At 45.5% G+C, this 26,838-nt stretch overlaps 1 protein-coding gene across 37 annotated transcripts in view; it reads right to left on the reverse strand.

Annotated features, from left to right (window-relative positions):
- Kalrn (kalirin, RhoGEF kinase) overlaps positions 1 to 26,838 on the reverse strand; it is a 604,205-nt gene that overhangs the window by 351,308 nt on the left and 226,059 nt on the right. For all 37 annotated transcript variants that reach the window (XR_001781845.2, XR_001781844.2, XR_003951799.1 and 34 more), the window contains one exon: positions 11,744 to 11,866. Coding sequence is in view for 34 of the 37 variants with exons in the window: in XM_011245955.2 (XP_011244257.1) it covers positions 11,744 to 11,866 (123 nt within the window). In the remaining 3 variants the exon portion in view is untranslated. The remainder of the gene's footprint in view (positions 1 to 11,743; positions 11,867 to 26,838) is intronic.

Genomic DNA, 26,838 nt, shown 5'->3' on the forward strand with positions numbered 1-26,838 from the left:
TAACTGTCAATGTGACAAACAGCGTTATCCTTTCCCTCATCCAGTTGCAGCAGACTGGCATTATCCCCCAACCTGTACAAACCAAATCAAAGTAGTAGTAAAAAGCACAATAAAAAGTATGTCAGCGTTCACAACCTGAGGCACCATGAGCGGTCAAAGTCCCATCCTGGTTCACAGAGAGCACAGTACAGTGTCCCCTACTATTCCTGGAAGATGCACTTTCCGTAGGGCCTGACACATGCGTTCCAGCTGTACAGCTGCCAGCCCCTCCCCCGCTCACGATACCTTTTCCTGGCAGATACCTGAGCCCTAGGAGGAGTGAAGTGACTGAAGCTCTGAGTTATCTACAAGGTTTTCCCTGACCCAGAGAGACCTGAGAAGTCACACCCTTCTAGCAACACTGTGTAAGAAACAGTTTTCCGATGCAGTGTGCTTCCATTCCTTAAGGTGGAGACACAGACACCCAGCAGGCTTGAACCAGACTTCTTGAGACAGCTCTACTGCTTGGCATGAGCTTGTCACAGCCACAGCAGCCACAGTTGGGCTGTCTTGTCCTCACCCAAGGGGACAAAGACTCTTCTGCTTCTCTCTGACAGGACTGCCAGGCAGGGAAGGACCTTCCTCCCTAGGCTAAGCATGGGGTCTTCATTTTATGTTCTAGGGATGGTATGACTTTGACTCCAGAGGTAGCAGAAAGTCATCAAAGATGTTGCATCTCTGTAGAAAACAAGTCCCAGGCATGGCTCTTAATCCCATACCAGTTAATGGAACCATGGCATTTCCATGGTCACATATGGATGAAAAGTCGTGGCCTGTCTGCCCAATCATCACAAGAGTGAGGCCTGAATACCACTGAGACTCAATCCTTTTAGAGCCCTTGACTCCAGATTCGAAGCTTCATGGGGAACCCAGGCCAATGACTGGCCAAGGGCCAACTCCAGCTACTAGCTGAAGTTCTGTAGCAGCTACACAGGATGGCTGGTAGCTCTTAGGAATCTGTTCTGCTAATTCTCTTAGGCATATAAAAGATGGTTTAAAACATATTCCTAATTAGAGAACACATGCATTAATTATCAGGAATAATTGTGTCCTTAACTATAATAGAGGAGATTCTCTTTCTAACCAGTTAATAGCCAAAATATCACCTCTCCGTGGGCTACAGAGCTGGTGGGATTCATGCTCAGCCTCTATTTTTATCCAGCTCATTCTTTTGTTATCAGCACTTCGGAGTGAGCCCATGCCTCTGCACATGAGAGGCCACTGAGCAACTGAGTCACACTCCAGCCCCCATTCTTATTGAGGAGCAAAAATTATTTGAAGTTTCTTTTCCACTTTGAATACTTTGGGTAGCTGTGGGATAATTTTTATTTTAATAAATTTTGACCTTTTTAATTAAAATTAAGTTTATTTAAATTATTTATCTGGCTAGGCTGTATACAGTCAGCATTAAAACTTCTCATATTTTCCCACCTTTTTGGCTTCAGTGAAGCTTTCATTTTATTTTATTTTTTCCAAGAAAAGTAGAGTCAATTTGCAAATAATGAAACAGGCAGGTTTTAATGGCTACTGTTATAAGGGATGGAAACACACTTTATTAGTTTTTCAGAAGCTAACTTCATGTAACAATGTCATTTTATACTTAGAAAATAAAAGCAGAACGTAGAAACACCTTGACTTCACTTAGGTTTGCTTAATGTTCATTAAATCAGTTGAGTGATGAGTTCACAGTCACAAGAGAACAAAGGTCCCTGCTCTGCTAAACCCGAGACAGGGTTTCTCTGTGTAGCCCTGGCTGTCCTAGAACTCACTTTGTAGACCAGTTGGCCTCGAACTCAGAAATCTGTCTGCCTCTGCCTCCCGAGTGCTGGGATTAACGGCGTGTGCCACCACACCCGGCTTAAACCCCTATCTTATTTCTACCTTTTTTCTTGCACCCTGCAACTTATATTTCTATTTTGTCACAGTCAAAGAGAGCTATAGGAAGCTATTTGAAGATTTTCTCATAATAACGTCCAGTCTTGGTAAGAAAATAGAGACCGTACCAAAGCTTGGCCAGCCTCGCCTCTCTCTGCCGCTTAATGAGACCCTGTGTAGCACTAATATCTTTGTAATCCCAAGCCCACTTTGGGTCCTAGAGCTGCTAAAGCATCAGTTTATGATTAATTAGTTTAGCATTACCATGTAAACCTGCTGATCCCACCTCGAAACATATGGACATCGGGGCTGTAACATCTGGAGTAGGAATTGATAGTGCTTAGCCACACTGCAGCAGCTACAGGAAAGCAATGAGTGCTAAGCAAAAGCTGCAACCCTGCCCCCTCACACAGCACAGGCTGCCCTCTAGGGGGCGAAGAGGGAAGCTGATGGATGACTCTGCTCTGGTTTGGCTGAAGAGTGGGGCAGTCCAGGTGGAAGCCATCTGTCACTGCTGGCCACAGAGAGGAAAGAATAGGAACGGCCTAGTGCTCAGCAAAGATAACATTGGCCCACAAATCCTTTTGCCCCTCTGGCCTGGCTTGTTGTAGAGATGTTTTCTCCAGCAATTGCTTCACAAACCATTAAACAGCCATGAAAACAATCGCCTGGCCATATGTCAAAGGGCCACAGAAACCCACAGCAGGTTGAAGGAAAAGAGAAATGCCCTTCTCCTTTCTTGGCACTGAGAGAAGCCTCCATGGAGGTAAGGCTGTGTGTGTGTGTGTGTGTGTGTGTGTGTGTAGATAGATAGATAGATAGATAGATAGATAGATAGATACATGGTAGATCGATAGAAAGACAACATCACCATAAGATTAAAAAGGCAGGTACAGCTGGCATTAGACTCAAGGACATCAGCAGAGAATGTGATTAGGAACAACACAGCCCTTCCATGGCATGTGGTCATTTCAGGCCATCTTTAATGCTGAAGCCAGAAGCTGAAACTTCAGGTAAGTGCATCCATCAGTATTCCATCCACCCCTGGGCATTCTTGTACAGGGCCGAGCTAGAGTATGGTCCTGGGCAGCAGTAGCAGCAGCAGCTGAGGAAGTCAGCACCTGCTAACCTTCGGCATCAAATCAGCACTTTAACAGGCGTGCCTCAGGTGGCTGCCATGCACCTGAATGTCTGAGAAGTCCCACACTTGGCAACTCTGAGGAGCTGTCTGAAACAAAGGGTATTTCTTATAGCATTTCTGACCTGACAAGAATAGGCTGGCATTTGCCAAGCACAACACCATGTTAAGTGTGTGCCTAAAAGCAAAACCACATTTTTCCCTCACAAAATTCCCAGCAAAGGCACTGCCCTTCTCCTCAGGCTACAGAGGAGGTAGTGAGGAATGTGAATGCCCTGCCTAAGGCTACACGAGAAAGGAAACACAGAGCTGTGGTTGGCACTCTCAATCCTGGCTTGTCTTCACCAGGATGTTTGACTTTGCCCTGAATGTGAAAGAATCAGGCTGGCTAAGAATGTTCACTACAGGAGATGGGACATGGTGATGTGATATTTCTTCCAAAGGTATCATGAATCATATCCCAAGGAAACATGGCCTCTAGAGAGAGAATTAAATGTCCCCCATCTTTGAAGACTATCTGTTGTACTCTTGGCGTGTTCTGGAATTTGCACATTAGCCCCTTTCTAGAATGGACAAGGAGGCCTGGCAGGTGGACTTCGTCCAGCCTCTTCCTTCTTGGAACAATACTGTCTACCAGGAAACCAAAGGCTACAGAGGAACAGGAATTTGTCTACATAGAACACAAGAAGTCCAGAATTCCAAGGCCCCTTTAGCCAGTATCTTGCTTTATTATGCAAACCTTAACTTTGTTCCCTTATGTATTTATTATCTGTCTGTTGGTCCATCCATCCATCCATCCATCCATCCATCCAACCACACAAGGAAGAACCAAGATGCAAAATTCTTGTGCCCATGGGTCTTGCATGTCATTAGGAACACCAGAGAGTAAGCTGATGTGGATCTACTAGGCATGTATTTTGGAGCCATGTAAAATAGATCTGGGGGAAAGGTAGAGAGCATAAGGGGATGACGAATGCTACAAAAGAAAGAGCCAGGGCAGGCTTTCAAGCAGCAGTACCTAGGCTTGTCTCTAGGGGAAGTAAGAGAGGGAAACATGGTTATCTAGAGAGACCCCTGGTAGAGGGAGCAGTGGAGCACCTGAGCCAAGAAACAGCAGAAAACCATGTCATCCAGTGCAGATGAGCAGGTTGTGAGGGTGAGATGCAGAACCTGATGCTGGCTTAGAGTAGGGTGACAGGAGACAGGGACAAGGTGACTCTGGTGATGTTCTGAGATGAGAGTTTTGAGTCAAAAGAATCTGCTAAAGGCAATCCTTTTATTCTTTCTTACTCCAGGGCGTCAGCTGTGCTATGAACTCTGGCCTCTATCTTTTACTGTTCCTCTCCAGTCAGTCCACTTGGTCCTGACCTCTCATACCTTGTAAATATCTGATTTGCATACATTTTACTGTATGCCTTTGATTGGTCTCTGGCCATCACTTGGCTCATGGCCAGTGCTGTCCGTGGCCAGGATGGCACATGAATGTCCCTGCTGCTTGTTACCTCTGACACTTCCCACAAGTGTTCAGCTTTGCAGGTTAAGGCCTTTGTCGTACATTAGCTCACTGAGACACTAGGTCTCAGGGGTCATTTCATGCCTTTCATTTAACTGCAGGAGACTGGAATGAAAGGGCACGTGTTGGCACTGGCTGAACTCTACACAAATTAACCTCCTGGCATCTGCAGACCTGGGCCTGAACAGGAAGTCCTATCGGCCAGTATGTGTAAATGTGTAGGTGGGCTGAGGGGGGCTCAGGAGAAAGCACAGAGAATACCACACAAACAGTCAACGGCAAAACCATGAGCCGGTAGTGAAAATAGGGCTACCTGTGCTTTGAGCAGAAAACCAGTAGTGAGGCGGAGGGACAATCTAGGACCTAGAAGAGGTAACAATCAAGACAGAAAAACTGAACTGGGCCAGTGCCAACCACAAGCCAGAGGTTAAGCTGTTACCCAAGCCCTCGGCATCAGCTCAGAAAACCTTTCTGGAGTTGGCCTGTGCCAATGGCTGAGCAGCTGGTGTGTGAGCCTGTGCAGTGTGCTAGAGTGATGCACTAGAGTGATGCTGGGATGCTCTTCCAAAGCCCAAGGATGCTGATGTTTCCCATCCAAACAGGGCTGACTGGGGACCAGTGCATAAAGGCAAAGGGGCATCAGAAGCATTGGTGGGGACCAAGAAGGAAGGGGTGAAGACAGGCAGGTTACTTGACACTGGGTAGAAGGAGTCTTCATTCTCCAACCAACCCTAGGTAACAATAATCGCTGTAGAGCTCAATGCAGGGCTAATGCCAGTTGACTTCATTTCTTCACATTGGACTGTCCAATCTCGAATTGATTTCCCATCTTGTAGAGATTTCCTAGGCTTCACTCTGTACAGTTAAACCACAATCGAAGGTGACAGGAGTCAAATATAGCAAGTCACTCTGAGGTGAAAGGGTGAGCAGAAAGAGTAGAGGCCTGTGGCCTTACATGCAGGCACCCACTTCCCCATAGCTGAGTGCTAAGCATGCTCTGTTCTACTCTTCTCCCTGGTTTAGTTAGGTACTGACGATGGTGCCAAGTACAAAGGTCATAAACAGGTCCAGGGCTGGTCAGAAAATAAATTCTATTCCTCCTACTGAACAGCCAGAAAAGGGAAATTCCACCCACAAAGCTGTTTGTAGGAATACAAACATTGCATCCTGTTGAACTTGACCGATAAGAACAGGCTGGCTGGCACTGTATTCAGTACTTTACCAGCTCAGGTTCTCTGGCAGACCTGCCTAAGATGTAGTTCCCGGAAAAATGATCCCCCTTACTCTTGTCAGCAAGGAACATGCAGTAGTGGCTCCATTTCCATCTTTAGGATCAGATTCTCAAAAAGCAGCTCAGGTCATGTGAACCTTAAAGGCCACCAAGACCAGTGGGTCCTGAACACATGTTTGTGTTGGGTCTACAACATACATTCAGCCAGTGATTCCACAAAGGAGGTGTGCAGACACAAATCTGTATTACTCTGGATAATGGCTCAATGCTTTTCCATCCTTGAATATTCAATTGCTGTGTATCTTTGATTCTCAAGTATATTTCCTGTAGAAACCAAACATTTAGGTACTGGCTTTCTAAAACCTAACAATCCATGCCTTTGTTTAATTCTTACACCTTCAATGCCATTATTTTTGTGTGGATATGTTATTTGAGGGTAGATATTCATACGTGTGCACACGTGCATGTTACTGTATAGGCATATGTGTGTTCAGGTCAAAGGTCAGCATTGAGTGTCTTCCTTAGGTTATCTCCATCTAATATTTTGAGATAGGGTCTGTCATTGAACCACCAGAAAGTACTAGAGATCACCAATTTAGCTAGACTGGCCAGTTAGGGGGTTCCAGTAAGGCACCTGTCTATGCTTCCTTCCTCAGTGCTGGAATTACCTATGCACACCAAAACGCCCAGCCTTTGACATGGTGCTCAAGATCCAACCCCAGGTCTTCATGTTAATCCAGCAAGCATTCTATCCAGGCTTCTCACTAGCTCCCAGTGTCATTACTGACACAGTTGAACCTACATTTGCTGTTTGCTTTTCTCTATTTGTCATACATTTCTTCCTACATCTCTTTTCCTCCCACACTTCTGTACTAATAGCATACTTTCTAATGTAGCATTTCAATATCATTACTGATTGATTTTTACTATTTTTAACTTATCTTCCTAGTTATCTAAGAAATACATCTTAGCAGAATCGGCTTGTGATATATGTGATTTAATTCAGTGAGTGTGAAAACACTTCTCCTGGAGAGGGCTTTATTCCCTTCCCCTGTGTGGTGGTATTGTTCCCGTATATATTACATCCATAAATGATTCAAACTCAACACATTGCCATAATTACCACTTTTTAATAATTGCATGCCTATTAAGACTGAGATGGAAAAGTGGAGCTAACATATATTGTAGCTTGTGTTTATTAGCCTCCTAATTATCATTTCTATGTGTTTTCATTTGTTCCTGTGGATTCCAGCCACTACTGGAGATGTTTCCTTTGTCAATACAGATTTTTACCCTCCTATCTCCTTAGTGTGTATTACTTTATTACATTTCTATGTTGTAGGTCCAACAGTACATATACATATTATTTTAAACAACTGCTTGTAAAGTCAGGGAAGAGACAGAAGGAGAGTGAATTTGTACATACCTTGCCCTATATAGTTACATAACTAATTTTTACCAGTACTGACCATCGTGCTAGATTCAAACTACTTTCCGGGAAGAGTTGCTTTCAGCATAAAGAATTTCCTTTGTGATTTTTCTTTCCCCAGTTTTCTTTGCTAAACTATCAGGGCTAAAGTTTAATCTACATCTTCAACCCCTGCCTTTTACAAGATTCTCCCAAGGGCACTTTTAAAAGCTCTATTGCCTTAAACATCCGCAATCTCTGTTGTAGATAAAGTCAGTTCCTTTGGGGAAAGATTTGCGACTTGGTTTTATATAGTATGTTTCTATTCTCGACCAAATCTCCAAGACATTCACAGTACTAGGGCTGGGCTTGGAGGGGCGCGGTGTGCTTTCCCTGGTGGAACCCTCCTCTTTAGGAGCTAAATTCTCAGGGGATGGGGTGAGTAACCTCAAACCTTCATGCCTTGTCTCAGGCATCATATTTTCACAGCAGTGTTCTCATGGCACAGCTGCTGTCCCCCGAGTGAGGGCTGTGAAGAACAGCTCTACACCTCTAGGCTGCACTCACCCATACACAAACCTCAGAACAGGTGGTTTGGGTCCGGAATAGAAGTGTCCTATATGGGAACACAGTCCTTCAGCCAGGAGCTGGTTGCAAGCAGTATGGAGTGGTTTTTTTTATCCTGCTGAACTGGGAGGATAAAGGAGGGAGGGGTCCCTGACTCAAATTCCACAAATACTGTTCTTATTTGAGTTTTTACCTTTGTGTTTGTTTGCTTGCTTTTTATTTCTTATTTTCTGCAGTAATTTCGAATTATCTCCAGAGACTTTAACTCGTGTTTTAAAATAATAATTTTCTCTAGTTTCAATGTGGAGTGAGGAGGTCCATAGAGCTCTTGGGTTATCACATTGGAAGTCTTCACTTGGTCCTTCAGATAGTTTGTTTTAGGGAGTAACTATTATACAAATAAAGGCCAGAGAACAAGAGCTTTCTCACTGTAGTGGGAATGTCCATCATTTGAGGAATTTGTGAAAAAGGTTCCCAGGGACCCACTCACAGAGACTGTGACTTTCCATGACAGGAGAAAGAGGAAAAAGCAGAGAAATATGCATTTTTACCAAGCTTTCTACAGGATACTAATATTTAAAAATGCATACAGTATTCATCCCTCCCTCCTCTCTATCCCTCTCTTCCTTTTCCCCTTCCTTGAGGACAACAAACGTTGGTGCTATTGGTTTGTAATTACCTATTTATTGATGAAGTTACACACCTAACATCTGCCTTTCTTGTGAGTTCTGTGGGACCCAACTCTGCATGTGAGTTCATCACCACAGGCCCAGCGTCCGGCACAAGACCTGACTCTCAATTACTTGTTCTGTGATTTATAAAAGGAAGTTATTGAGTTCTTGAGTTCTAAAACTGGGAAGTTTGATCATCAAGATTTAGCACTGTATGGTTTTTCTTAAAAAATATTTAAAAACATTTGCATATATATTCCTCTGCAGAGAGGACCCATAGCTTAGGTTTTACATGATAGGGCTCTTGACCTTCCCCAAAATAAGAAGCACTGGCCTAATTCGGCAGTAAAACAAGATTAAACAGTAAGGAACTCATCTGCAGCTTGAAGTAGAATATGCTACAAAACCTGTGTGTGTGTGTGTGTGTGTGTGTGTGTGTGTGTGTGTGTGTGTGTGACAGAGAGAGACAGAGACAGAGAGAGAGACAGAGACAGAGACAGAGAGACAGAGAGACAGAGAGAGAGAGAGAGAGAGAGAGAGAGAGAGAGAGAGAGAGAGAGAGAATGAATGAGGGGTCCAAGAATGGAGACTGAAATGCCTCAATGAATTTGCAGAACCATTCACATCCTTGCCCCTTCCCCCAACTCTCCCTGAAGAACTGATCATTCCTGCAGTCATTGGCTGGAGTCACGATAGCTGCTGGCATTCATCTGTTTCTTGGCAGCATCATTCATCACCGAGGCCAGGGAAAGCGCCTGTAATTCTCTCCGTTCACCTGTTTGGAACGATGCCACCCGTCTTTGTAGGAAGCTCCTTTTAATAACAAGCCTGTAAACTTCCCAGAAAACACGGGCACCGAGCTGAGCTTATGAAGCACGGGTGCCCAAGCGGTTTGACCAAACAATCCTGGGATTCCTCTTCCCTTACCCAGCAGCCCAAGAGGAGATTCAGCCTAATCAGGCTATAGATGCCTCGCCTTGCCACTGCTTGCTGCTGGCGCATTCACTGAGGAGCTAAGGCAGGCTGTGGACTGCTTCACACTAATTGGCTATTGCTATTAAGCCTTTCCTTTTCCAGGTTTAGAAGACGCTCTCTTCAATATTTCCTCCCTTGTTTTTGTCCTGAAAATTACTTCCACAGTAGATTTGTCACCGTAAAGGTTGTCAGTGTGCCGTTAACTCACAGTTACCCACGGTAACTGGGGAGAGCGGTATTGCAGATAATTCACAGCCAAAGGCGCTTTCCGTCTAGCTCATCACGCGTGGTTCAAGGGGCTTGGTGGCAGCTTTCCCTCCCTAATTATGTTTGTCTTTGCTGCTTATTAAAACAAGTCTGACTGCCTTTGGGCCAGGCAGTTGGGTGAGGTGAAAATTCTGACACAGAATTTGTGAATGTCTTTGGGGGAAATCCACAAGGCACACAGATAATCAAACTTGACTAGATTTGGCTTCACAGTCTAATCACCCGTGATCAATTACTTTGTTCCTGTGGGACTGAGCCTGGGATAAGAAATAGTTGCAGTTGGGAGGGAAGGGGTCTTGACATTTAGATGAGGACACAAGACTGGGTGGTAGCCCAACGTCATCACAAGGCCATGCTGGCTTTGCAACCTTGTTTTCTACAGTCAACCATCTTCCGGTGCAAACCTCACAGTGTCCACCTCTACCTAGAGCTTTGGTGGCTCCCTACGCTTGTTCTTATGGCTGTTCACATCTAGCCCACCCTCTCAGAGACAACCTGACCCTGTCCCCTTGAGGTTAGAGATGAATGGGTACTGAGGTTGATACTGGTCACTGAAATGTGCATAAACACTGGCCAGTGGACATGTCACTTCTCAGAGTCAGTTGTGCTTGGTTTCACACTTTTCTGGCTAAACAACATCTAGCAGCATCTGAGATGGTGGCTGCTCCTCACTCTGTCACTGGTGCCTGTGATGAGCCTACTTTGCACTAGCTTTCAGCCACTTAGATTTTAATGCCCTTAGTTAACTTAGCATATCTGGCAATGTACATAGCAAACTACACTGTGACTGAGTTTCAGCTCTGTAAGCAGACAATGAACAACTAAAGGATGGAATCATTTCTTCTTCAGCGTGTTCAGTCCAGTACTAAGCACATTTAAAACAATTCTGTTGATTTGTTGACCGTGACGTTTTTCTTCCTTACCGGCCCTTGCCATCTTCCAGTTTTTGTTTTTCTCCCACTCCCAGGGGCAAAGCTGCAAAGGGTGATGTATACCCTTTGTTTATTTCAGGGAAAATGGTGGAGCTGTGTCTGTGGACCAACAGAGCCAGAAGGAAGAACTCAAAAAAAAAAAAAAAAAGAAAGAAAAAGGGTGTCTTTGGGGGATGCGTTCTTACGCTCCATGTGTTTGGAATGTAAGAAGGTTTAAGGACAGAGAAGATTTCAAAAGGAAGCCTTGGAGCTCTGACACAGAAAGCATAGCATCCCCAAAGCTGGGATTCTGAGGGATCACACGTCATTCACTCTGGGCTCCCAGGTCTACCATAACATCCGCATTTTCTGATGACTTATCACGGGCCAGACACAGTTCCAACTTATTAGTTAACTTGTTGATTCCCCCAAGCAAACTTCTAAGATAGTTATGATTTATATTTCGCAGATGAAGGAGCTAAAACATTGAGGTAAATTCCCTGTGGCCACGTTGAGAGTAAATGGTCTGCTCTTACTTCAAGCACACTTGAACACTCCCATCATGCACACTCACTCCCGTGTCCCACCCCTCCCTGTAAGCCACACTGCCGACTCCACAGACCGCCATCCTCTGGAAACATCTCCCTTCTAGAGCAACATGAAACAACTCTGCTCCCTTCTCTCCAAATCAGCACTCAAATATTTGAAGGCAGCAATCATGTGTCCCACAGGGTTCTCCTTCCCACTGTGAGCAGCCACAAGTCACTCAACACTTCCCAATACAACATAGCTTTAAGCCCTTCTCTATCCCTGCTCGGTGACTCACATATGCTGGGGACCAAAAAACTGTCAGTGAAGTCAGTGAAGTGGAACTGGTGACTCTCTGGCCTTTCAGTCTTGTCTGAGCTAACGCTGCTGCTTACAACCGCCAAGCACATTCCTTTCATAGTGTAAAGTGGAATGGAGATCTGCCGTAGGAACAGCTGTTGGCTCGGTCCCTGCACAGGTCCCCATATTGGAAAATGGACTGGTAAGGGATCTGCATGGTCAGTGCTCCCTATTCTAATTCATCTGCTCCTCCTTCTTCTTTGTCCCAGCCCTTTCTTGTCCAATCCCAGAGGCATGTTGCGAACGGCCTTTCCACTCACCATGGAGTTCATGGCAAAGTGATTGTGCTGTGTCTGGAGGTCTAGTGCATGCTGGTAGCTGACTCCGATCTCTGTGTGGCTCTGAAGAAATAACTCCTTGTTGTGGCTTATCCAGTCGAACATCTAGAAGGGAGAAGAAGGGACAGAGTGATGAGAAGGGTCATAGGTCAAGCAGGCAAAGCATTCAAAGCTACAGAGAAGAATACAGCCCTCTAGCCGTTTCCCAGGGAGATGCTGCCATCGCCCTGGAGTCCGGGTGGGCCGCAGTCTGGTTTTAGAGAAGAATCCTCATTGTTTTAGCATAAAAATTTATAAGAAGTTTCCATATCTCTACAGAGCCTAAGTAAAAGAGACCGTGAGGGTGAGAATTGAGATGGGATGGTAGTGTTTATTATCCCAAGGTAGCTACTGACCCTTCATAAAGTCTTTAGAATGCTTCAAGGACAGTCACTGAGAGAGCAAGTGGGGAGGCTTAGCCCACTCACTCAGATAGCTATGTCTTCTCCAGGAAGTCCCCACACAGGAGACTCACCAGAGCCACAATTCCAGGAAGTTCCTAGCTCTTTCAGATGCCAGGTCTAAGAACCAGCGCATGCTCCCTCCCAAGCACTCAGTTTGTCTCGGAAATAAGAATGAGACTCAGTCAATGCAATAAAAAAGCGCAGAAGCTTGCTAGAAGGTGCTGGGGAGCAGGTCTTTAGGTGCAGGGTCTCTCCTTTGACAGTCTGTGTGTCCCCGAGCTAGCTGCTGTAGCCAATGGAAAGGAAAAGGGCGGAGTCAAGGTGTCTTCAGCAAAAGGCCAGAGACCTGACTGAGCTGGAACTCAGGCCCTGTGAAGAAGGCCACTCTTCTCAGGCCATGTGCTCCATGTTTACACGCCTAGGGGTGTGTGTGTGTGTGCGTGTGTGTGTGTGTGTGGCGGGAGCGCTGTAGCCACTCCCAGGGTGGTGAGGGGTGTGTGTGTGTGTGTGTGTGTGTGTGTGTGTGTGTGCATGTGTGTGTGGCGGGAGCGCTGTAGCCACTCCCAGGGTGGTGAGGGGTGTGTGTGTGTGTGTGTGTGCATGTGTGTGTGGCGGGAGCGCTGTAGCCACTCCCAGGGTGGTGAGGGGTGTGTGTGTGTGTGTGTGTGTGTGTGTGTGCCTGTGTGCCTGTGTGCGTGTGTGTGGCGGGAGCGCTGTAGCCACTCCCAGGGTGGTGAGAGGACCAGATGAGCTGAGACAGGGTTTGTAGGCTACACCAGCTTTCCAGTGCTAGCTCTTCTCCTTACACAGAAAACTAAGTTTGCTTTTCCAGTTAAGTTCAATTAGCATGTATGGGATACCTGCCATGCCCAAGGTGGCAGAGGGGCAAAAATGTTGAAAAGGTGGTTCTTGAAATTAGGTGGCTTTTATAAAGTGTAGAAGCTGACATGGATCAGATTCTGTTTGTTTGTTTAGAGAATTTCGTACTGAGTATAACACATTTTCACCACTAACATCACTATCTTCCCTCCAACTCCTTCTGTGTCCCCCCAACATCCTCTTTCAAAATCATCTATCTATACACATATATGTATACACATATACATGTATACACATACATATGCATACACACACATACATATATATACACACACATATGCATACACACATCATACATACACACATATGATATGTGTGTATGTATGGTGTGTGTGTGTGTATGTGTGAACCTATGTGTGTATGGTGTGTAAGTGGTGTGTTTGTGTGTGTGTATGTAACTTAAATCACAACTCCAAAGGTCCATGAATATGTTAGAGTCTATTACTAACAGAGGAAAAGGAACACCATACTCCCCAGAAAAGGGGATCCTGTGTTAAGCCTTGACTTAGAGAGGAACCAGAAAGCTGAAGACCAGAAAGCTGAAGTAGGCTGAGTGATTGGACAAAGAGAGAATGGTGACACAGGAGGGAGACTGGGGCAGCCCAATATGTCACAGGCACTGAAAGCAACTCAGTGCCGCTTACTGTTGACAACATGCGGCTGAGGAGGCAGGTGCACGGAGTGACCATGAAGGGCACATGCACACGAAGGGATGTGGACCACGTGTTGATAGCAATGTGTGGGGGAGGCTCCTATAAAGTATGGATGAGCTGTGGCAGCAGTGTGGGGCGTGGACTAGGAGAGGCAGGGGTCATACTGGGGGGAGTGTGTGGCACACCAATCCAGGTACAGGTGAGGGCCTGAAGAAGCAGGAAGGTTTGAGAATTCTCTTTGGTCAGGATCTTCCGAGGGCTCATTATCACTTGGAGAAGAGGGGGTGAGAGAGAGCTGGGGAGACAGGCCATGGTACCCTGGTTCCTGCAACCCCAAGTACCACCATGGGAATCACTGAAGGATGAGGATTAGAAACTAGGGTGTGCAGAAATAGTCCTGCATTTGAAAGGCATAGGGAGATTTAAGTCAAGCATTCCCCATGGACAGCTAGACTCATGTGTCTGGGGGCCTAGAGACATCAGGGCTACAATAACTCATGCCTGAGCATAAGAACATCAGCAGGCTGGAGACTCTCTCACCAGAGCTACTCAAGTAGCAAAGGGTTTATTTCAGGCTGCAGGCTCCTGAACAGGCTGAGCACATATCTGTGTTGAGCATTCTGAGTCTATCAGCCTCAGCGAGCCCCACACGGCAGGCAGCTGCTGGCCAGGGCGCCCCCAATCCCTAGTTACCATTAAGAATGAAGGGGGAAAAAAAAAGAAAAGTACTGGAATTTAGAGGATTCTCATTCTGCAATTTTTCACCTTAAGATTTCTTCCTTGAAACCTCATTTCAAAATAATCTCTCCCCCTCCTTCCTTATTTACAAAAGAATCAATAAAGTTAATGAAAACCTGAAGTGCCAGGAGCCCTTGGAACTTCTGATGACTGTGTTCCCCCTGGGCTCTCTCAGCAGCCCCAGCAGTGACCTTGTACTGTCTATTGAATAACTCTTTAGATGCACACAAACTGGCAGAGGAGGTGTGTGCAGCACCACAGTGATTACGTTGCTGGGCACTGGGTCCCTGCCAGGCTGCAGGGAGAGGCGGGCTGGACACAGGCCAAGGGAGGTGGAAAGCAGTGTAAAGTGTAAGAGGTAAGACAAAGCTTGCTACAGCAGCTGTGCACTCTGCTGGGTCAGCGCCTCACAGACTGACGCTGGCACCCATGCCATCCCCAAATTCAGTAGTGAGGCACCCTGACCAAGTCTATCTTATTCTGGAGAAACTGCTTCAAAGAAATAACATTATACTATATTATGTTATATTAAATATTAATATATTAAATGATAGTATATTATTATATTTGTATATTATATTATAAACATATCTTATATATTTATTATAATACATATTATTAAATAATAGTTATGTCATATATTCTGATCTATAATACATTACATATTCTGATTTGCAAAGGCCAGTATTCCTTAGAATGGGGGTGAACATCCCGGCTTACAAATGGAACATTTTTGAAACCCATAAAAAACCATACTTTTTCTATTCAAAACAAAAATGAGTTTTATGGAGTCTCCTGACTTAGACGGTATATTCATTGCTATAGCTCCTATTTCTAGTGATTAAATTAAGGAATGTAGCAAGAAAACTGGCCTTGTTTTATAGCCAGAGAAGAGTCACTCCTAAGTCACTGCCACAACATTTTTCAGGCGCTTTCAAGTTCACAATCAGATGTCCAATTGCATGTGTCATTTTATTGTGACCTTTACAGTGTCACATGGCTATTACCATAAGGTGACAACAGAGCATGCTCAGAGGAATGAAGCCCAAATCCTAAAAATCATTATTCTAGTCTGTGCTACATTTGCTGAGTGACTGTCAGCCAGGCTCTGAGAGGCTGCAATGCCATGATGCCCCAGGCTACCCAGCTACCACCTCTCTATGGCTGCACCATGAGGAAGGATCACAGAGGCCTGGGGATAGCTCTCAGTAAATGCTGGGAGGGATTAAGGAAGGAAGGGGATGGGAAGGAAGGGAAGGAGGAGGAGAGAGAGGGAAGATGACAGTTGGCCTTAGTCTAGGATTGTTAATGTCCAGAGAAGAAACACCTTTCCAAAGGGTTCTAATCTCAAGCCCAGACCACTGACAATTCGGTCCATTTGAATTTGGTATCTGGAAGACCCTTGAGCTGGAGTGGCCGAAAGACGTAAAGGAGGAGAAAGCAGAAGAAAATATAGCCACAGCAGCTTTGGGTTGTTTATGTTCCCGCTCCCACAAAACAACAATTCTTTCATTTTAGACATGACCGTTAGGATGGTCATACCTAAATAATGCAATTATATCTCTGTCTGATCAGAGCATAGTTTTCTCTCATCTTATTAAGAAAGATGTTCTATGTAAGCTACTTGAGGCTTTTTTTTTCTGTTTCATTTTAACTAAGCTAAGTAATTTTTATGCTAGCTAACTTAAGTAAAAACACACAAATCTGGTTCTTCATAAATAGTCAACATTAAAGGAATCTATTTAAATGCAGATTAGGAAAAAATAAACACAAGACTTTCCATTTTTTAAAAGATGGGTTAGCTAAACGGCTCTTATTGCTCTGTTCTGTCTTTAATGAAGCATAACTATTTCATAGAGCAGGGGTATTAAGTAAAAAATCTTGTGTTTATTTTCCTGCACTTAGCGAAAGCAGCTGACGTCTTCTAACTTTCAAACCACCTGACTTTTGTTGGTGCTGTACACTCTCTAATTATAGATTACATTGCAAACAAGACGAGCTGATTAAGTAAAGGGACAAAAACCAATCAGTGGGTTTCCTTTGGCTGGAGATGCAGGTCCCAGTCCACCCAGAGACGTGCTCTGCACCCCTGCAGTTCTTCATCCATAATAGCTGTGCCCTGCCAGGTTCAACAACCTCCTGCAGGTAAATCTTGTTAGGCCCAGGGAAACAAGGTCTCCAGCCAATTATAAAATAAAAACCTTGTGTTAGAGTACAAAGAGCAGAAAAATACAAATCATTACAGGCTGCTGTATGAACTCTGCCAAGTTGTATCAAGGGCCAGAACCTCAGTTTTTATCTGTAAAACAAGAATATTAATTTATACTTTTTAAATTTTAGGCTACCAGGGGCACTCAAATAAAATGAGGGGTTAGAAAAGGCTTTGTTGGAGGCTGTACACATATGGATTTTTAATATATATAATAGTATGTTCTAGCCTATTCCCACTTAAAGCAAAACAATAGGTAAAAGGTCTGGATATAAAGCTGAAAAATTCATGCTGCAAACCCCATGGGCTGGTGGGACTCGCTCACAAATGCAGTCCACACACACACAAAACACCACAACCCACTCACCTGAGACACACTACTAGAACAACCACAGGCCTCTTCAGAAAGCAGTCCAGAGGCACCAGCCTTCACTCATTCAGGGACCCTGTGAGTGTAGGTGTGTCTGCCTACAAAAGACTCAGAGCCCCTCCATCACTATACCTGGAATTCAGGTGCCTCCTGACTGCCTTGAATGGCCTGACCACAGAGATAAAATATTAAAGCAAGCCCTTGGTCCTTATCTGCCTCCCTGGCAAGGAAGCATCCATGCTCCTTCTTCCCCACCCTCTCAGCCACTACTAGAGACTGATCCCCCCACCCCCCGTTCCCTGTTAACAGGTTTCCCCCCACTCAGGAGAGATGCCTATTAAAAAGCCATTTGTTTCCTATAATCCCTTTTGGAATCAGTTTTTCCTGGATGTAGAAATAGCTCAATAGCTTTCTGAGCACAAGCCATGGATGGGGATTTCAGACAGAAGATGAGAGGCCCTACACATACACACATACACACACACACACACATAAACAAACACTCACATGCACACACACACACACACACACACACTCACATATGCTCACACATACTCCTGGGAACCAAGCAGATCTCCTGACTTCACAATTCTGTTTTCACAGAAACTCTGGCTACCCTGGGCCACATGTTCTTGTACAAACAGAGCAATACACAGTCCTCTTGTGTGTGTGTGTGTTCTTGCCTAGGATTCTTAAAACCCTTCAACCCTGTTTTTTCAATGATCTCCTCTCCTAGGATGAAACCTCCTGATTTCCTAAAGAGGAGGAGGAGGGGGAAGAGGAGGGAGGGAGGCAAACACGGAAGAGAGAATATTAAGGATCCCAAAATATGAACCTAGTTTCTAGATTTCAAGAGCCCCTACAGCCAGTCACCTCTCTTGTACCAATTCATCTATTCAGTCCATCGGACTGTGTGTGTGTGTGTGTGTGTGTGTGTGTGTGTGTGTACTCTGAAGAGATCATCATTACACTGACCTTAACGGAGGCAGAGACACAATCTGACAGGCTGTCATGGTGATAAACATCTATTGAGGGAGAGAAGGTGTCCTTAGCTATGCCTGTTTTCTCTTCTGCTGGTGGCATGTCTGCCTACAGATGTTTATTTCTTAAAGGAAGCTGCTTTTCAGAAGTCCTGTTTGCTCCCAGGAGGAGAGCCCAGCTGACCATCTAGGAGGCACCATCTATGTTTGCTCATTAATCAGCTAGGATGCCAGTGTCACCAATCAGGTTGTGTCTGTAGGCACACTATTGACCCCATAGTACATTTCCTTCACCTTCCACCCGAATCCCTTAAACCTTAACACCCATGTCCAACTGCTGCTCACAACTTAAACAGTCCGGGTTTTTCTATGGCACAAACAAATGTCCACTGTGAGAAAAACTCTTTCCTTCTTCTGCATAGTAATCCAACCTCCAGTTAGCATCTAGATCCTGTTTCCATGACAACAAATAAAGATGCTTCAAGCCAGCATGTTATTGAGTCTTGGCGAAATATAAAGATGCTCCCTGACTGGAAAGCTGCACTGGGATTAGGAGTAACTACAACAATACTACATGTGTATTAGTGTGGACACCAAAGCTCAGGATTCCCTGACTGTGGTGACTTTTGCAAGGAAACATTGTTCTTTGCAGGGACCCTGTCAGCTGTGACAAGTGTTACAAGATGTACAGGTTCCCCTGGGGCACCAAGTTTGTAAGCATGCTCGCACTTGCACTTGCACTTGTCAAGGTAGATCCTATCTCCTTGTACCTGAGCTGGATGTCTGGGCTGGGTTTCTGAAGGGATTGCCTGGTGGCAAGCTACGGTTCTCACCTTATATCATTCTCAGTAGATCAGTGACAAACACTGCCCCTCGATTGGTAAGGCTGAATGTTTAGAAAAGACTTGGACGCAGTTATCAAGCTGCATTGCCAAAGCTGGAACACGTTGACGAGGGTGCTGTACTTTCTCCTCATCTTGTAGTTCTCCATCCCTCGTTCTCATGTTCAAATTTCCCACATAACAGTAATAACACTAATGGTAGCAAAAACAATCCCAACAGTTACTACTTTTTAAGTACTCTACATGCTGAATATTGTCCTAAGCATTTTACACATATTAATTTACTTAATCCTCCCAGTGATGGTCTAATTATCTCCCCATTATTAATCTCCAGTATCATCATATCCATTTTACAGACTAGAAGACTAAGGCTCAAAGGATTTAATTAATTGATCTAGAGATGCACATCTGAGAGACAGGAGCGTCCAGAGGTTCAGTTCATATTGCTACTCTAACTTTCCTTCTCCCAAGCTCTCAGAACTGGGCTCTGCCTCTGCTGCTCTGGTTTTTCCTCTGTCTGCTTCCTCTGAGAGTTCATGTAATAGGGTCTGCTTACTGCCTGCTTGAGTCTGTACCCACAATAAGAAATTCAGGTGCCCCCCACTTCCCAAGTCCATATTGTCAGTTTATTCTCATGGAGAATGGACGTGGTTTTGTTTTATGTTTTCCTGACACTCCCTGGCTGGCCCTCTTAGCCAGGTGCTTCTTAGCCGCAGGCCGTCCATCTGCCTGCAGATCTATCTAGCTTCCTCCTTCTTTCCTGGCACCCAATTTCCTGGATTTTGTGGAAATCAAGATTTTCTTATACTTGAACTTTCTCTTATCACATTTTATACCTATTCTCCGCATGCTGGGAATGGCAGAGACATCCTAATTTTGGAAGCTCACCAAGTCCACGGATGTCTCCACACTTGCCTTCCACTTCCCTGGCTGCCATCTCCTGGCTCCTGTTTGTGTCACTCAAACCTTTACTATGACAGTGTAAAGATTGGACTTAAACAGTTTGTCTCAAACAATCCCCATATTAATGTTGTTACAAAAGGCACTGGAAGTTGTATTTTAACGTGGTAAGAACTTAGTATAGTCAGTTCTTCATGAATCTGGGGACTTATTAACTGTGATTACACACACACACACACACACACACACACACAAACACAGTATCTTCACTGTGTTAGGTAGGTATCCTAAGGAATCTACAGACAACTTAAAAGTATCCCGGAAGGTGCCTGTAGGTTACATATCGATATTATATCATTTGTCATAAGGAAATTGCACATCCTCAGATTCGGGTATCCTCAGGGGTTCCTGGATCAACTTCCCACAGGTCTGAGATGATGTAGGAAGAAGTGCAGTAAATTGCCTAAGATCACACAGCTTAGAAGTGATGGAGATCAATTTAGAATCTAATGTCCATCTGAACCGACATCCAGAGCAATTTCCTGTTCCAGGATGCCCTCTATCTGTAACTTCTTGGATAACTGACAAGGATAACTGTGTGCCCAGAGCTACACAATGGGATTTATATACATGATCTCAACCCCACAGCAGCTTGAAGAGGTGACAAGTGCCAGCAGCAGCCCTCTTTCTATGGGAAGGAACAGATTCAGAGAGATTCAAGTCAGGGTCACATGGTCACGCTAGCACACTAAAAACTGAGGTCTAGCTTTGTCTGATGCCAAAACCCACGCCTTTAAACCACCGTACATGCAGAATAACGGGATATGTGTGGATTCCCTATTAATACATGGCACCTGTGGATACAGCAGCAATGTCCCCCTATTGTCCTGCCCACTTGTCAAACTGCCACATCCTCTCTATCATGTTAGCACTGTCTCTCAGGTTTCCATTCCAGGCCTTTTACTTCTAATGCTCTGCTCCTCACACCACAGCCTCTTCTACCTGGATCATTGTGATTTCCATCCTACTGATCTCTCTCTCTCCATTCTGTCCCTATAACAAGTCACTTGCCTGGACCAGGTTTATTCTGCAAACACTGCTCTCAGCAGGACATCCCCTAAACACCTGCACCGCCCATCACTGCAGGATACTCCCACACCAAGCATCCTTCCCAGTAGTGTATTCACTGCCACACACGCATACCATGTGCACTCTCCTTTCACACCGTTGCCTGCATCTTTCTCTGCCAAAATTGCTCCAACCCCAAATCTCCAGGCTACTACCTTCCTTCTAAATTGAAGCTTCAATTTCTCCTAATGTCCACTTTGACTAGATAAGTCGCTCCTGACAAATGTTTTACCTCAAGTTCTTCAGTGTCTGCCTTATTAGTTCATCAAATAGCCTTAATTAAGAACCATCTGAAAGGTTTTCTTATAATCTACAGCTTCCCCGGCCCTGCCCTTGAGATTTAGTCAGAAGGGGAGATTTTGATGGGCTTGCATCTTTATTTAACAATTTATGTAGATTGTAGTATGTCAGCAATAAGGGAATTCCTATTAGACTCAACCCCAACCATCAGCAAGCAGTACGGGCTGATGAGCCTTGAGAAAGGAGGGTATACAATGAAAGTCTCCCGTTCCCTTCAGCTCATACCCACTGGTATTGTCCAGACTACGGGACAGCTCACACAGGAGCTTAACAGCAATGGTCCTGTTATGGTGCTGAGGAACTAAACAAACTAGGCAAGCACTCTACCCATGAGCCACATCTCAAGCAAGATGACAATAGTGGTAACTTTCCTTTCTTAATTGCTTCCAATCCATTTTGTCCCCATCTTTGCTTAACAAGTCAGAATGAAGGAAAGTGTGTTCTTCTAACTTCTAACTCTTGTGCTTTTATTCTAAAGAGAGAATGAGTCTGCCTCGGGTGCAGGTACGCCATGAACACGGAAGGAAGAAAAACATGTTCTTCATGTCTCCTGGGATTCTAATTTCTTCTGGCTCTAAAAGAAATGAGAGTCTATCATGATCACTTGAACAAAGGTCCAGGGAGTTAAAACAAGGTCCTCTATGGGCAAACGTGCAAGGCAAGGTACTGGGACTTCTCTAGCAAAGGGGAGCAACAGAGTGGAGCAGGATGCAGTTAGCTCTGCTTTGCCTCTGACCTGGGGGCTCTAAGCTAACCCCCACCTTAAATACAAAAGCAGTTAGTGTAGTTTAGACTTCTCACCCACTCAGTTGCTGCCTCCACTTCCCCTGATCCCTTCCCCTCCCCACTTCCTTTTCACAAACCCCAAAATGTCTGGGGCAAAGCAGATAAAGATAATGAAGTTCGGAGAGAGCCAGAGAGCCGGGACTCAGTGTGATGCACAGCAGGTTCCACATGCATGCCAGCTCCTTCCCACTCCCTTGGCTCAGACAGAGTAAGCCCACAGCACAGAAAGCAGTTGCTTTCTGATTAGCAAAACCCAGGCTGCAAAGCCTCATGCTAAAATCACACCCTGTTCTTGACAGCTGCACTGCAGCCCAGCTCTGTCTGGAGGGGCACACGCTCTGGCTCTGGCTCTGGCTCTGGCTCAGCCTCAAAAGGCCTTGCTTCCCACTCTTGTCCTCCTTACTGTAGGAACTAGGATGAACCGTTTCCCTAGTCTTTCCTCACAGTAAACAGCATTTTGTTTGTTTTCTTTGTTGTTGTTTTTGCATTTCATTTCCAACCTGTGTGCTCAGAAACACTGAAACCCCCGTAAGGCACTGCCCCACAGAGAGAGTGGAATGGTCACCCAGCAGCCAGCAAGTCAAGCAGATGAGAAGCAGGACCAGCCAAGCCAGGAGGCGGCCCAGGCAGCCCCGGGATATTGACTCTGAATGGCCAAATTCTTTCCATTTAAACCACAAACACTGATAAAATATTTTCAGGAACAGAGTAAGGGAATGCACTTCCCTCACTTCCCAAAATGTAGAACTGAGGAGGTCAAATCCTATTTAAGAAGCTGAGAAAATAGTGCCTGACTTTATCCCAGAACTAAATTTAGGCATCCACCGAGATCTGGCCCCTTGGCAGGTTAATTTAGATGAACTAATGGCGTTCCTGGCATACAGGATATACTCAGTAAATGGGAACTATTATCTTTACTGTAAAAATGGAGTGTCTGGTTGATGTTCTCATCCAGTCCTCCTACGCATCCTAAAATCAGATCTGCCAATCATTTGCACATCTGGGAACAAGACTCCACAGGGCTGAGCAGGAGGCAGCTTGCCTTCTGGGATCCCTGCTTCGGAGAGATGGATGCTATGTTGAAGGGATGTGGGCTAGGTAGACTTAACCTTAAAGATCTGAGGAAGAGGGACAGACACCCCCTTAAACCTCAGCAGGTGTGGGTTCTGGAAGGAACACACAGGGAGCAAGGGTCAGGTACATGTGTTGGGAGGTGCTTGGCTTTCAGATGCCCATGGACAAAGCTCACTGTGCAGAGCTGAGAAGCAGCTTCCTGAGTGGAGGGGAGTCTGGCCATTTCTCATGACTACAGTGAGCTCCCATGTGTAAGGTTTAGAGAATCTGCTGTCTCTTTGAGGGTAGGACAGAATGCAAGGACCCCATGATGCACATTCATGCTTTAGAAATCTTCACCTCTTCCACTCTTCTGTGCCTTGGATAACATCATACTTTACATTTCATTTGGCTATCTAGACTTCCTCCAAAATACTTCAGATTGCATCCTTAACCCTCCCAGGCAGCCATTGAGCTCACGGCCTTGGCATTCCCTTCCTTCCCCTCTGACACAGGCTCATCCTTTGGACTCACTTCCTTCCCTTGTCTCCAGGATTTGCCTCTCATGTCCTCTCTGTCACTCCATCTGTCCCAGATAGGGTTCCTGTAGAAGGACCATGCTGGGTTCTGCTACAAACTCTCTGCCGTGAGATGAAACTCCACAATTCCAGTTCCAAACAGCAAGGGACTTAGAAAGGAGCCCTTGGACTGCTCAGCAGTAGGTGGTGCTCTTGTGCCAGCTCAGAGTCAATGTTCAAAATGTTTGATTCTGATAGACAGTCAAGGGAGGGCAGAATATGCCTCCTGGGAACCCAGAGTCATCAAAAGTCTGGCTGTGACCTGCAGGCATTGCAGTTCAACTGAGAAATGAGGCTTGTGAGCTCATAGTTTGAAGACCAGATGGGATAGACAGGGCAAATGGGGAGCTTGTGCCTACTCTTGATACCTCGTGATAAAGCCAGTTTGCAGGTGGGATAAATACCTTGTGATGGGACCAACCTGGTCAGCATGTAGAAACTAGCCCCTTTCCCTCTCTACCAGGAAGGTTGATGATTCATTCATTCTCATTCTCTCTCTCTCTCTCTCTCTCTCTCTCTCTCTCTCTCTCTCTCTCTCTCTCTCCCCCTCTTCCCCTCCTCCCCCCTCCCCCTCTCCCTCCCCACATGCCAGAACATTGCTGGAAAAAGGGTTTACTAAGGAGAGTCTGGGAGTTAGCAAAAGAGCACCACATTGGGATTTCTTGAGGAACATGGAATATAACCATGAAGGAAGAAGCTATCTTGTTCTAACTACAGGTAGTTTTCCATGGAATTAAGATGCCTGACTACAGGTGGGGGTGGCTTTTAACTCTTTCCATGACAAAGTGATTCAGCTTCAGTTGTGTTTAAGAAAACCAATGGGACCCAGAGATAAGGTTGGAACAATTCATGCCCCTGAGTTGGGGTTCTCCTTGAGGAATGGAGACTATCGCTGGCCTGGGCACCAGAACCAGCTAACATAACACACTCAAACTGGAAGTTCGTCCCTATGATTAAACGTGGGAGTGGGAAGACAGCCTCCCGTGTTTGTGTGTGAGGCTCTCTGAGTGATGCATCTTCCTTCTCTGGATGGGTAGGGCCTAGGGTTTCCAGGTTCAACTACAAGAAGCAACTTTCCTCTTACCACTGCAGACACAATCTTCTCCTTGCCTGTGTAAACAGAGCCAAGGGGCACAGACTCCTCCCTCCTCTCCTGTTTGAAAAGCTGGCCCCAGGAAGGCCATATTGAGAGCCAAGGCCCACATCAGTGAATACAGACTGAAGTAACTTCAGGGACTTTAAATGGAGCAAAAAATATAGGGAAGGATTACAAGGACCTACCCAGTCACTGCAGGACTGACTTAAGGGAGCAGGAAGAGACTGGTTCTGGGGCATGGCAGGGATAGGGCTGGGACCACTGGACGGAAGTATCAGGAGGTAGACTCTGGACTCTGAGCTCAAGTCCTTTCTTTCTTACAATTGTGGCTGAGTCACTGTGGGCATGGACTAGGTCTCAAAGCTGCGGTATCCTCATCCATGGGAATGAATGCTCAGCAGAGGCTGGGAAGATACAGGCCAGTAAAGGAGGCTGAGAAAGAGCTCCATCCTAGCAAAGACTGGACCTGGTGCAGAACCCCCAGGCTTCTCAGGTGGCCCTGACAGGACCTAAGCCAGTCATGGGAAGCAACTTTTAGAGTCACTGCAGTAGACTGCTGGCCCTTTGCCACACGATCTGAGAAGTGGGCACTACCTCCTGCCAGCTGCCTCTTGCCTTCCTCCCTGTGGATTCTCAGCTCCAGCAGCACTGGACCACAGATATTGCCAGACCACAGTTTGTGCGTTAGGGTTGCTGAATCCCTGTTCATTCTCTCTCCTTTCCACAAACCCAAGCCGAGCTACACAGGCCCCTAACTAAGTTCCACAGCAGTGATAGGCACCTGGAGATTTGGTGTCTCTTCCTCAGCGTGAGAGGGTGTATTTGATTTTCCAGTTAGCCATAGCATTGGGCTTGATACGAATAAATCAGCTAATCTTCAGCATCAATGGTCCAAGGTCATGGTCAGAAGCCTCCATTTCCTTTCCCTATGCCAGCATGAGACCTTGGGACTGATAGCCATTGGCTAGCTCCATTTTAAGAATCCCTTCTTAATTCTTCCATTTACCTGGTCCCTAACTGGCCTTATGTTCTGTTGTCCATAGTCCACTATGGTAGTCCATGCTATCCATAGTCTACTCTGGTATCCTTATGAATAAGGCTATAATTCCTATCTACCCAATATGCCCCATAAGAAAAGTCCATCTCTCCATCCATCCATCTTTTTCTGGACCCCATCTTTATATCATCTTTATAGGCCATGTTAGGCTTGTCTCTGTAAGTCTTCTGGGATCCATGCACACCAGATGCACCACACACAGTTTTCTTTATCCACACAATAATCCCAAGGCATGTACTAAGATTGATATTTTACAGGTAAAGATGCCAAAACCCGGCACACAGTGAATGGCCAAGCTGGGATTCAAACCCAGGCTTCCCTGATTCCAAACTTAGTGTTGTCTGTAGAAGCCTTGGTTGGCTTCTGTGGGTAAGGGCTGTGCTAAGGACATGCACCTGCCTGGGCAGGAAATGGGAAAGAAGGAACTAGGTGATGAGGGCCATGATGGAGAAAAAGAAGGAAGTGGATGGTACAAAACGAAATCCCTGGGAAGAAAGCTTGAAGTTCCCTACCCTAAACAGACACACCTTGCTGTAGTTTACAAATTATGCCAGAGAGTTCTTGGCTCTTCCAAAAGGGGACTCAAGCCCACACTGATAGTACATGCCTATAATCTAACTCTCAAGAGGCAGGGGGAGGAGAATCCTGAGTCTGAGGCTAACCTGGGCTACATAGCAAGAGTCTGTCTTCAAAAGAATGAAGGAAGAGAGTACCCTAGCCATTCCTCTACTTCTAAGATCAGACCTAACATGCTTTCTGTTTTGCTTAGACTACACCTACTCTCTCCTGCACTTACCTGCTAACCCTACTCTACCTCAGTAAGAGCAAGTACCTTGGTATCTTGACTCACCCAAGAATCAAAGCCATCTCTTTCTTATAAGGTATGGAGAACTGCATCTATGTTCCCATCCAATGCTACCCAGAAGATGGCAGGGTGCACTGTATGTGGCCAGCACTCAGTGACTATTGATAAATTAGTTAACGAATGTTTCTTAGGTGCCGCTCTGTGGCCACTCTGGACAGACACCCTGCTTTTGATTGGAATTCCTTTTCTGGGATCCATTC

This window comes from Mus musculus, chromosome 16, assembly GCF_000001635.26.
Source record: "Mus musculus strain C57BL/6J chromosome 16, GRCm38.p6 C57BL/6J".
Lineage (NCBI taxonomy): Eukaryota > Metazoa > Chordata > Mammalia > Rodentia > Muridae > Mus > Mus musculus.